The sequence below is a fragment of the Lethenteron reissneri genome, chromosome 58, assembly GCF_015708825.2.
Source record: "Lethenteron reissneri isolate LAM-NWPU_2019-01 chromosome 58, ASM1570882v1, whole genome shotgun sequence".
NCBI classification, from domain to species: Eukaryota; Metazoa; Chordata; class Hyperoartia; order Petromyzontiformes; family Petromyzontidae; genus Lethenteron; species Lethenteron reissneri.
Window position 1 is genome coordinate 9,897,614 of NC_083836.1, and position 11,275 is coordinate 9,908,888.

Sequence of the window (11,275 nt, forward strand, 5' to 3'; positions counted from 1 at the left end):
TGAAACAGATATCCAGAACCACAGCATTAACCCAACATTTTGGGATCCAACACGGCCATTATGAAACCAATGAGATATCCAGACCCATGGCTTGGAACACAATAAGCATCTTCCCTGGCCTCAAAGTGATTTCTAACTTGTCAGCAAGTTTACCTGTAGCTACATCTGCAATACTAAATGTATAACTGCATTCACTTGATTCCAGGCCTTTATTTTCTTAAATCAACAAGAAAGTTTAAGCTCTACAGGCTGTTAGGCTCCTGAGGACCCATGTCTTCCAGAGAAGGCTCCAGTCCTTTGTCACCACCCCTTCCTTTTGGACATGGGGTTGGGCCTGTTGGGGTTGCAGTGGTGGGGGGGGGGAGAAATTTGGGCAGGGAGTGTGCATGCAATCGGTCGGCAGTGGTGGGTGGGGACAACAGGGGTGCCCTGCTGTGGAGAGATGTTAACTACCTTGCCTGATATGCAGGTCATGGGTTGATCCCGACCCTGACGCCTGGATATTTTGAGTTTTATGTTCTCCCTGTGATTTTTCTCCAGGTCCTCCGGTTTTTCCCCTCCACATTTAGAAACCTGTGTTTCAGAGTATTGGCTGCTATTAATGTCCACAAGCTGCTTCGTTGAGCTATCAAATTGTGGCCAGGTTGCTTCTAAAAAAAAGAGCTATATAGTTCAGTGGGCCTTACCTGGTAGTTTACTATTAGTTTAGACTGCCTGAAGATCAAAATCCCTTGAAGCAACAATATAATAAATCACACACCAGACAGGAATGATGCTCGTAGAATCTTTATTTCTCACTAGGAGGTCCAACTTGTATCAGCGAACCCAGAAGCCAGAGGATAAGAGAATAGGCCAAGAAACCACCACCTCAACCATCTCCACTACCACCATGAGATCAAACACATCTTGACTGTCAATAACCACTACACATCCCAAACCATGATCACAACCATTTGAACCACCACAAACTCAACCAGTCAATCAACCACAACCACCATCAACCAAAGGTACCATATCTTCAAAGCAGTACAGGCAATTATCTTTTACAAGATAATGAACATAACAGCGGCAGCAGTAATAGGAGTACTATCATCACCATCACACACCGGCTGTCCTCATGAAGCAACTACATATTGAGAGAGACACGGCTCGGTGTGAGTGAGCAGGTGGGCGAGTGCTCGTGTGTGTGTGTACGAGTGGCTGAGTGCGTGGGTGAGTGTGTAGGTAAATGAATGTGTCGTATAGGAGGATGAGTGGTGAGCTAATGTCAGGAAATGAATGTGTAGGTCAATGAATGAGTGTCGCATGTGAGAGTAAGTGAGCGTGTGTGTGTGTGACTGGTTGAGTGGGAGAGCAGTGTGAGTGAGAGAGCGCCTAGCTGCTGTCACCCAGAGTGAGTCTCTCAAAGAGGTACTCGCCCATGCCAGACTGGGGAACGCCCAGGCGCTTCAGATTGGTGACGTGGTCGCCCAACTTCTTGATAGACTCCACCTGCTCCTCCAGGAAGTCCTCCAGGAAGTCGCACAGCTGAGACATTGTGAGTGGCGAGAAGAGTGGCGAGGTGAGGGGAGAGGGGAATTAGAGAGAACATGTGGTGGAGGAATTGGTGAGAGGGGAGAGAGAGAGAGTGGATTGGTTAAACCAGTGTCTGTACAAGTACTGTCTGTGTCTCCATGTTAAGTCTCCCCAACTCTCGTCTGTGTGCACGAGTCTGTGGACAGGTGACCCCCAACTTATGCCGGCTAACTTGCAACCTTTTATGACCTTTCTTATCGTAAGACCCCCACAGTAACGACCAAAACTCCTATCTTCGACCGCCTAACGACACCCAGGCGATTGGCGACGAGTTCGCACATGACATGCGCAGACTCGTCGCTAGATGGCGCTGCTTTGCTCTTCCGCTGTAGGAGTATGTACAGTATAGTCCGACAGTCTGCAGTTGGGCTTAGAGCGAACACATTGTCTATTTAGAAACGCTCTTCACTTTTTTGTAAATTTTATTCAAATTTTAAAAATGTTAAGCTTTTCACTTCATCTGAGGAGGAAATGCGATGTACATGCAGAAAAGTTCTAAATGGATTTTAAATTTTAAGTGTTTGTTTTTACTTAATAAACGTTTGTAAAAGTTATGTTAAGTTACAATAAAATGTTTGTTACGATTATTTCCATTATTTTCGTGGTCAAACTGGGTATATTTATGGCAAGTAATGGGTTTCCAGGAACGGAACCCCAATGTACAACATTGCGGCGATGGGAGACGCGGGATCGACTTACGACGGCTCGACTTGCGACCGCTGTCCTGGAACCAATTAGGTCGTAGGTGCCGGGGGTCGCCTGTACCTCACCTGTGGGTCTTTCTTCTCGGTGGCCAGCCCATGTAGATCCAGGAGAGATTGGTTGACGTTCTTCTCCAGCTGCAGAGCAGCCTGCATGGCCTCCAAACCATTTCCCCACTCATCACGCTCCGGCTTCTACATAGAGATATACAAGAGGGATATGAAGACAGAGATCCACGGATACACACACAGATTCTTAGACACACACACAGAAAGTCATAAACACAGATACACATACACTGATGGAGAAAAATGCAGAACATAGACTCAAGCCACTTTTAAAAATATTAATATCACTACCTCTTTCTCTCAGAAAAATAAATAATGGCCATGTTAGCCAGAGAACTGGAGATCCTGGGTTCAAACTCTGGGTGTCACTCAGAGGAGGTTCATAATGGCAGTCTCAGTTTTATAATGGCCATGTCCTTTTCAGGGGGTTCCAAAATGGCCGTATCCAAGAAAGAGAAACCCTGGGTAAAATCCCCATACATTTCATTAACACCCCCCACCCCATCTCTCTCTGTTGCCCACACGGATTAGCGATTCTGATTTCGCGGTTCCATTTCCTTGTACCTTGACGTCCTGCAGCAGCACACGGCCGCCGCGCTTGTTCTGGTACGCGAGCAGCTTTTCGGCATGCTCGCGCTCCTCCTCGGACAACTCCTTGAAGAACTTGTGGAAGTTCTTCAGGGCCACATCGTCGCGATCAAAGTAGGACGCCTGTTGCCGTGGACACAGCATCACCATCACCGTTAACATCATTACCGCCATCACTTACTCGCAATGCAATCACCATCACGATTAATGACCACCAAGTTGGCCTGTGACTGCATCTGTGGCACTAAAAGGGATAGCTTGTCTGTTGCACTTTTTACTCTTTTCATTACCGCAAAATCAACAAGGGATGTTAAGTCTAGGTAAGCCCAGCCTCTTCCTCTTTATGCCCTCCCCCTTACTCTTTAGTCCCCACCCCTTTCGGTATAGGCCCATCCCCTTCCAGATTAGGCTCCGCCCCTATCCTCTGGACACAAGGAGTTGGTCTTCTTTGGGTGGCGGTCGGGGGCATTGGAAGGGGCGGGAGTGTGCGTGCAGCACTAATAGATGATTAGGCTTCCCTACCCAGAAAATCTGTTTCAGGAGGGTAACCGCCAAGGTTTTGTAGTGAGGAGCAATGTGGCTGCTGTATAATTATAATAAAGCAATTCGTAGAGTGACGCGAGCACACAATGCCAAATAGCATCAGGCTATTTAGTTCCACTAACGCGTTAGTGCTGGAGCATGTCACACAATCACCACGAAACCACCACCACTTCCACCGAATTCAAAATTATTCGGGATGTCACCACTGTTGGCTCAACCATCCCAATGCTGAAAAAATACCCGATTGGCATCACACGGGGCAGTGACATCGCCCCTACTGCGAACACCTGCCAGGACCCGAAAAATTATAGAGCCGAGGGAGGCTCTCTTTGATAAACAAGTGGAATAGTAATAAATAAATAAACTAACATAATTATTGGGCCGCAGGTGGTTACAGGACTTGGATCAATGCCCAGTCAATTCATTCTTTCCTGGTAAACACATTCTCGGAAAAGCCTTTCATTACTACAAGTGCAATAATGATGATGGGTGGGGGGGTCCTTAACGCCACCCCCAACGACCCCACGGGGGGGGGGGCGCCCCACCCCGCGTAGAGTTCCCCCTCCCCCCACTCGCCCCTCCCCCCACTCGCCCCTCCCCCCACTCGCCCCTCCCCCCACTCGCCCCCTCCCCCCCACTCGCCCCTCCCCCCACTCGCCCTCCCCCCACTCGCCCTCCCCCACTCGCCCCTCCCCCCACTCGCCCCTCCCCCCACTCGCCCCTCCCCCCACTCGCCCCTCCCCCCACTCGCCCCTCCCCCCACTCGCCCCTCCCCCCACTCGCCCCTCCCCCTACTCGCCCCTCCCCACCCGCCCCCACCTCCCCCCCCGCGTAGTGCCCCCTCTCCCCGCATGCCCCTCCCCCACCTCGCCAGCAGCCCCTCCCTCGCGTCCCCCCCCCACTCCCCCCTCCCCACCATGCGGGACCCAAGCCCCGGGCCGTGCGCCAACAGCCCCCACCATCCATCTCCATCACGTGATCCACCGGGTCACGCGCCAGTTGACAGCGTTGCGTCACCAACTCGCCCCCCCCTCACCCCCAACAAAAACCACGTGACCAGTTGTTTACAAACTTGGCGCGCGCGCCCCTCCCCCTTCACACCACGTGATCACCCCCCACCCCCACTCAACACTAAACAAAGATGCCCCGTGTAGCCCCGCAGGGCTGCTGGGGCAAGGGCGACTGCGGGGATGGTTGTGGCCAGGACCACGCCCGTCCGCCTTTGTCTCCCCCATGCTCGACGCCGTAGACACCACTCGCTCGAGACGACCTCGACTGCGAGGGGAGATGCCTCGGACCCATTCGGTTAGCAACTCTCAAGCCGCCGATGTCGCAGCGGCAGTTCGCGTAATCGTCCCGTACCAGGCTAGGTGCACCTGACACCGTGCGTGTTGTTCACCTATCCGTGGTCTCCACTAGAATACACAGAGCCTTGTCCACTCAACCACCAACTACACACCCACGTGCTCACCCACCGCCAAAAACGTCGCCTTAGATCCTTAATTTTATCGCAGTGTTATTGCCAAACGTGCCGAGTTGTTTTCTTTCACTCGCCCACCATTCATCCACCATTCACCCACTCACCTACCATTCATCCACCATTCATCCACTCGCCCACTCACCAGGGAGAGGTAGACGTAGGAGGCGTACAGCTCCTGGTTGACCTGGCGGTTGATGGCCGCCTCCACCTCCTGGCTGTAGTTCTGACGAACCTGGGACGTCATTGTGTCCGCTTTCAGTTGTCGAGAGAGAGAGACTCGAAGAGAATCAAGTGTCACGGTGAACTTTCTCAAGCTGGATATTTAAGCAGCGGTGAAACGACGAGCAGGTGCAGGACACAGGGCGACGTGGCTCCGTTCAAACACTGTTGAAGCAAGAACCGCGAACCTGACTGAGGGGAGCGGCGCTTCGCTCGCGCTTTATATAGCCCCGTGGCAGGGGGCGGAGCCATGCCGGGCGGCGGGTGGAGCTGACCAATCAGGGGCCTGCGAATGGGCGGGGCTTGCGTGGCAGTGGGCGGGGCTTGCGTGGCAGTGGGCGGGGCTTGCGTGGCAGTGGGCGGGGCTTGTGGGGCAGTGGGCGGGGCTTGTGTGGAAGTGGGTGGGGCTTATCGAATGATTGACAGATCAAGTGCCGATGCTGATTGCTGGTGCACAAACAGCAACAGCAATCGTGACAGGCATTCGTCAATAACACCGTGGCCTTAAAAAGGAACATATAGGCGACGTTTCGGTCAAAGGACCTTATGCATAAGCACACAGCGTTGAGTCTATGGGTGTCTGTGTCTCTGCGTGTTCGCAAAACCACACCCAGCTGAACACCACCCCTCGTCTGTGGCTGGTCGAGCGAGAGGGCATCTGGGGGATACTAAGACGGCCGTGGGGAGGAGGGATGTCGCGATATTGCGGGTGTGACCTGATGTGGGTGAGAGTCTATGGTTCTTATGGTTATCGCTGTGTCTACGTGGCCGAATCCACGTTCACTTTAGCCGGCGGTTATTTTGCAAAGTCATTGTGAGAATGGCACTGTAAATTAATAGTTAAATGAAATGCTGAGTCAAGAGTGAAGTCACGCGTTTATTATTAATTTATTGAATTCATGTATTTAAAAAAATATATTTTTGACAATTCGTAGTGACACGAAGATGCTCATTGACTCGCGTCGATATACAGGAGTTTAATAATGTGGGTCTCTGTGTGAGTCTTCAGCTTATCTGCGTTTGTCAATGGATCTTTGTGGGGAGCTCTGAGTGTGGGGAGCTCTGAGTGTGGGGAGCCGTCGTGTAAGCGGTCAGCGCGCCGCGCTTCCAACCCGGCCGCCCGGGTTCGATTATAAAGCAAGGCCGTAGCCATGGAGTCAACATTGTGGGGGACCAAATCTTCCAGGGGGTCTGGGGGTCCCAACCCAGAAAAATATCTACATTTGAAAACTAATTTCCTACTTAAAATAAAAAAAAATTAAGTAACACATGGGATGGACTTTTTATTTATTTTTGACAATAATGTCTAATAGTGTATTGTATTACATTGCTCTGTTTTGATTTTTTTTTTACCATTTCTTGTGTCATTGTATGTAATGGCAGAGATTAGGGATTAATAAAATACAACCATAAACACAATCATATAAACATAAATCTATGCATTGATTTATATGAAGACAACTCCACATATTGTGGCCTAGGTTTAGCAAATTGTTGTTTTTATTTACATAGCATAACAATTATTTTTTATAGCAATGTATTGGGGGGGCATTTTGAACACAAGGACCCATAAACTATCATATGTGTCCCCCCCAATATATATTTTAATTACGGCCTTGTTATAATCACTCGTGGTCACCACCGGTGACGATTATCTGAACCGGTCTTGGGCTTCCCCTAAGTAGTTTTAGCCTTAAATGAGTACCTGGTGCCAGTGCCGGATTAAGCTAGTGCGGGCCTGTAGCATATGTTATCAAGGGGCCCTAAATTTTAAAAACACAGATATATAAACAAAAATGTTTACTTGCATAGTAAAGTAATTGCATTTTTTCATTTTCTATACAGCCAGAAAATACGACAAATCGCTAACCTTAAACACCCAGTCGTTCATAAAAGTTGAAGGCAGTATAGTACTATAGTAACAGCGCAAGTGCAGAATCACTGAACCGGAATTGATAGCTTGAAAGCGTTGAGCACGGGGCCCTTGAAAGTGCGGGGCCCGTAGCATTTGTAGCGACTTTTGCTGCGAGGATAATCCTGTACTGCCTGGTGCGATGTGTAAACATCGCCACTCGGGAGACAAAGCCAACCAGCCGGGCGTGGTGCTGACCACCCACACACCCTCGTGTGCATGGATGTGAACTCAGACGGTTCACCCCATATTCTTGTGAAGAGAAATTTAGTTTTCAGGTCTATACGGCGTACAGCCGTATCAATACGGGCAGATACATGTATATTTGTTTGTGTTTCTCCCTTGTGATGGGACTTTGTAGAATGAACGTTGCGATTTATAAGGGATACGGGGTGAAATAATGTCTGAATTGGTCTGTAATAAGATAGACACTTATAAGGGGTTGACACCCCTGAAGGCCGACACGGCCTTCATGGGTGTCTTCATAGGTGCTCGCGAACAGCATTTGCCCCACCAGTCTGTTCCGTCGATACGGGGGATCTTTGTCTCTGTGTCTGTACGTATGTCTGCATCTGTGCGTGAATTTAAGTGGGTCTGTATTTCTCCGTAAAACTAAGCATGCTTGTCGTATGTGGGAATCTACCTCTATCCACGTGTGCGTGTCTCTATGATAGTCTATGGGTCCTTGTGCGAGTCTAGTACGCCTGTTTAAACTGCCCAGATCGGGCTCGCATCGTCTGCCTAACAGTGACGTGCGGTGAGGTCAATGGCTGGGGAAGCACTGGCTAAGAACACGCCCCCCTCAGTGAGGCAGATGTGATAGCTGCCTCCCCTGGTGCTTTTTCATTGCAGTTTTATGACGAGACCAGCGAGCCTAAATATCTGTATACACATACGTGAAATCAGTTATCTGGACTATGGAAGGCGAAGACATGTAATGAAGGGGTCTACAAACATTACATTGGTGACATACAAAGAGATAGTAACAGGCACGTGCTTATTGCCCGCGCTCCATCCGGTTACTGAGGGGTTGCGCAATCAAAGGTTGAGGCTGAGCGCGTCGCTGCCTCACCTCTCGTCTCTTTCCTGTATTTACAGCGAAGCTCCGCAAATTTGGAGATTTTGACTAGAAAAAATGATTGGAATCGTATAGAAATGACATTTATAACACAGATCAGTGGAAAAATCTTAATATTAATTTTATATTATTTCACTTTTCGTAAAACAGCTATTTTCATTGGAGTATGGCAGGTGAGGCTCTGCCTCCCCTGCCTCCCCTGACCGCACGTCCCTGCTGCATAATGCAATGTTCTTCATTGCAGGGCCCACGGGCCTTGTGCGGCACCCACATGGCGACACGGAGCCAAGATGGTAACTACCTCGCCTGGCATGCAGGAGGTCGTGGGTTCTAACCCGACCCAGACGCCGGTATATTTGGAGTTTGCGTGCTCTCCTCGTGGTCGTGTGGATTTTTCTCTAGGTCCTCCGGTTTTTCCCTCCACATTTAGAAACGTGTGTTTGGAGTAGCTGGCTGCTATAACATTCCACATGATGATAAGCCACTTCGTTGAGCTATCATTTGTTGGCCAGGTCGCTTCTGAAACATAGCTATTTAGCTCGGTGGGCCGGAGACAAATGTGAAAACACCCCATCATGCAATCAAACCAAATGGTTTCAAATGTTTGCCGGCCCTCACACTGATGATATATTAATATGATTTTTGTTCCTGGGTAGTAGTGTTATTTTCTAATTGGTTATGCCTCAAACGTATAGAAAATGGCTATTATTCCCCACAAACTTTGCTTTTGTGACCAGGACTTTATGTGAAGGAATGACACAAAAATACACACGTTTTCTCATTGAAAATAGGTACACAATACCACTGTCCTGGTCACAAAAGCAAAGTTTGTGGGGAATAATAGTCATTTTATGCACTTTTGAGGCATAAGCAATTAGAAAATAACACTTACTACACAGGAACAAAAAGTATATTTTTTTGTTACAAAGTGAATTATCGGCGAAAGTACATGTCAACCCCCGAATTAACTTACGAACTCACTCTGAAGTAATGAATGTGCAGCCACCGAACTGAACATATATGCTCTACAGTTCGGAAGTGCTACATATTAAGCAAGCCTGACTTCTACTGATGGGACACTGCAATGTCGAAACCCAATAAAGTTGAAACAAACGATGTGGTGATGCTGCTGCTGCTGCGTTGGCAGCAGTGGCGCAACATGCACAGTTTATCAAACAGACGTGTGCACGTCTATGCGTGTGTACTGTTATCGGGACTGTTTTGGAGAGAGTGGAGAGGTCTTCCGACCTGGGCAGTGTGCTTATGATCAGCTCCGGTTTGACAGCTGAGGTCTCACTCCGAATCAGTAGACTGGCATTGTATTTCCAACGGCTGCGTAACGCTGTGTGGAAGCTACTTAGTCTGTTGCTCCACACGAAGCGTCGGATCATGACCCCCCTTTCTCTATGCTTGCGAAACGTGGATTCTCCTAATGAAACATCTTTACGATCTGCACAACCGCAGATCGTACGCTGGCTTGCGTACGATCCATCCTGGGTCTAACCAGCCTGGATTGTGTGAGGAGCTCACAAATCCTTGAAATATCTGGGGACAGTCCCATCGGTGAGCTCCTCTGGCAGGCAAGGCTGCGTTGGCTGGGCCACGTAGCCCGCATGCCCAGCCACCGCATGTCCCACACAGCTTTTGTTCGGCTGAATAGAGGGGGCTAAGCGGACACGGTACGAGCTAGAAAAGAGATGGAATGATGTGGTGCAAGAGGATATGGAGCTGACTTGACTTGTCAATGACGGAGGCGGCTCGTGAAGGACGCTGCTGGGCAGATGGAGGCAGTCGTCCTCCAGCAACAACGAGCGGAGCGCCGGGCGAGTAAAACACAGCAAGTTGGCACAGTCGGAAGCACAGGTGGTGCATCTGTCAGTCATCTCAGTCAGTCGACCCATAGCACCTGGGTCTGTCCCGTGACCTTCCTGCGGGAGTTCGACACTTCACGTGGCCTTCAAGTGCACCTCGTCTGGCACAGGCGTCGTGGTGACGTCACCGCCACTTAGTGGCGAATGCCGATTGTTGTACTGTTCTAGGTCGACTCAGCCTTAAATGAGTAGCTGGTGTGTGTTAACATCGCCGTTGGGGGACAAAGGCGGCCGGGATTGGTGTTAGCCATCGACCCCCTCGGGTGCCGTGCCGACCTTAATAGGTGCTCGCTAACAGCACTTGCTCCAAGTCTGTGAAGGCTACAGGGAGGATCTTTAGCTTTGCATGCGGGGATTGGTGGCACAGTGGTTCGCGCACTGCGCTATGAGTCTGTGTGTCTCTGCGAAACACTGGCATCAGATAATGTTTCATCCACATATTTCGTTGTGATTAATATTTCACCAGAGTGAGAGATACGGGGGTTGGGGCCTGGGGAGATTTGGATAGGAGAGATGTACGGATTGGGGGAGAGAGGAGCTGTTTGCTGAAACCCGTCTGCCCTTGGGCCTGTGTTCACGCATTCACGGGCTTCCGTGACAGCCATTGCGAAATAATTTTGCAAGGGCAAAGTTAGATCAAACGACACAAGTCTGCGGTTGTCTGCATGCGCCTGTGCATGTATGGTTGAGCTTGCGGCTCTTTCTGTGTGAATCAGCTCAGTAGATGGGCCTTTGTTAATTCCCGAGCCAGACTAAGGCTCCCAGTATGGTTCAGTGTTAATCACTGGGGCTCACAGAGCCAGACTAAAGCTCACATTGGGTTCAATGTTAATCACTGGGGCTCACAGAGCCAGACCAAGGCTCCCGTAGGGTTTAGTGTTAATCGCTGAGGCTCACAGAGCCAGACCAAGGCTCCCATATGGTTCAGTGTTCATTTCCTCGGGTCCGGGATCCGTGGTGTGGGTCTGGGGTCTGTGGTTCAGGGTCCGGGGCCTGGCATTTGGGATCCAGGCTCTGGGGTCCTCCTCTCGGTCTAATAAACCCAGGGGAGGCCCACAACCGGTTCAGATCATTGCCACTGGCGTTGGATGTGAGTGGGAATTGAACTCGGGTGGCCGGGTTTGTAGTACAGCGTGCTAACCACTGCGCCACCACTCGCCACTCCGTGCAGCCCTACACACAGGAGATGCCCGAACGAAGCGCGTGTGATGAGGGATAAAGTGCACGGTCTCACTGAGC

At 50.1% G+C, this 11,275-nt stretch overlaps 1 protein-coding gene across 1 annotated transcript; it reads right to left on the reverse strand.

Moving 5' to 3' along the window:
- Positions 1 to 770: 770 nt before the first annotated feature.
- LOC133357598 (ferritin heavy chain B-like) lies at positions 771 to 5,379 on the reverse strand. The gene is made up of 4 exons (XM_061575613.1): positions 5,099 to 5,379; positions 2,910 to 3,056; positions 2,346 to 2,471; positions 771 to 1,527 (listed from the first exon to the last, which is right to left on the reverse strand). The coding sequence occupies exons 1-4, from the start codon at positions 5,198 to 5,200 to the stop codon at positions 1,375 to 1,377; spliced, it is 528 nt and encodes a 175-aa protein (XP_061431597.1). The 5' UTR covers positions 5,201 to 5,379; the 3' UTR covers positions 771 to 1,374.
- Positions 5,380 to 11,275: the final 5,896 nt, after the last annotated feature.

Coding starts and splice junctions, on each gene's coding strand:
- LOC133357598 (XM_061575613.1), bottom strand. CDS start 5,200: ATGACGTCCCAGGTTCGTCAGAACTACAGCCAGGAGGTGGAGGCGGCC. Junction 2,472..2,909: donor TGCTGCTGCAGGACGTCAAG/GTACAAGGAAAT, acceptor ATCTCTATGTAG/AAGCCGGAGCGTGATGAGTG. Junction 1,528..2,345: donor CCGAGAAGAAAGACCCACAG/GTGAGGTACAGG, acceptor ACAATGTCTCAG/CTGTGCGACTTCCTGGAGGA.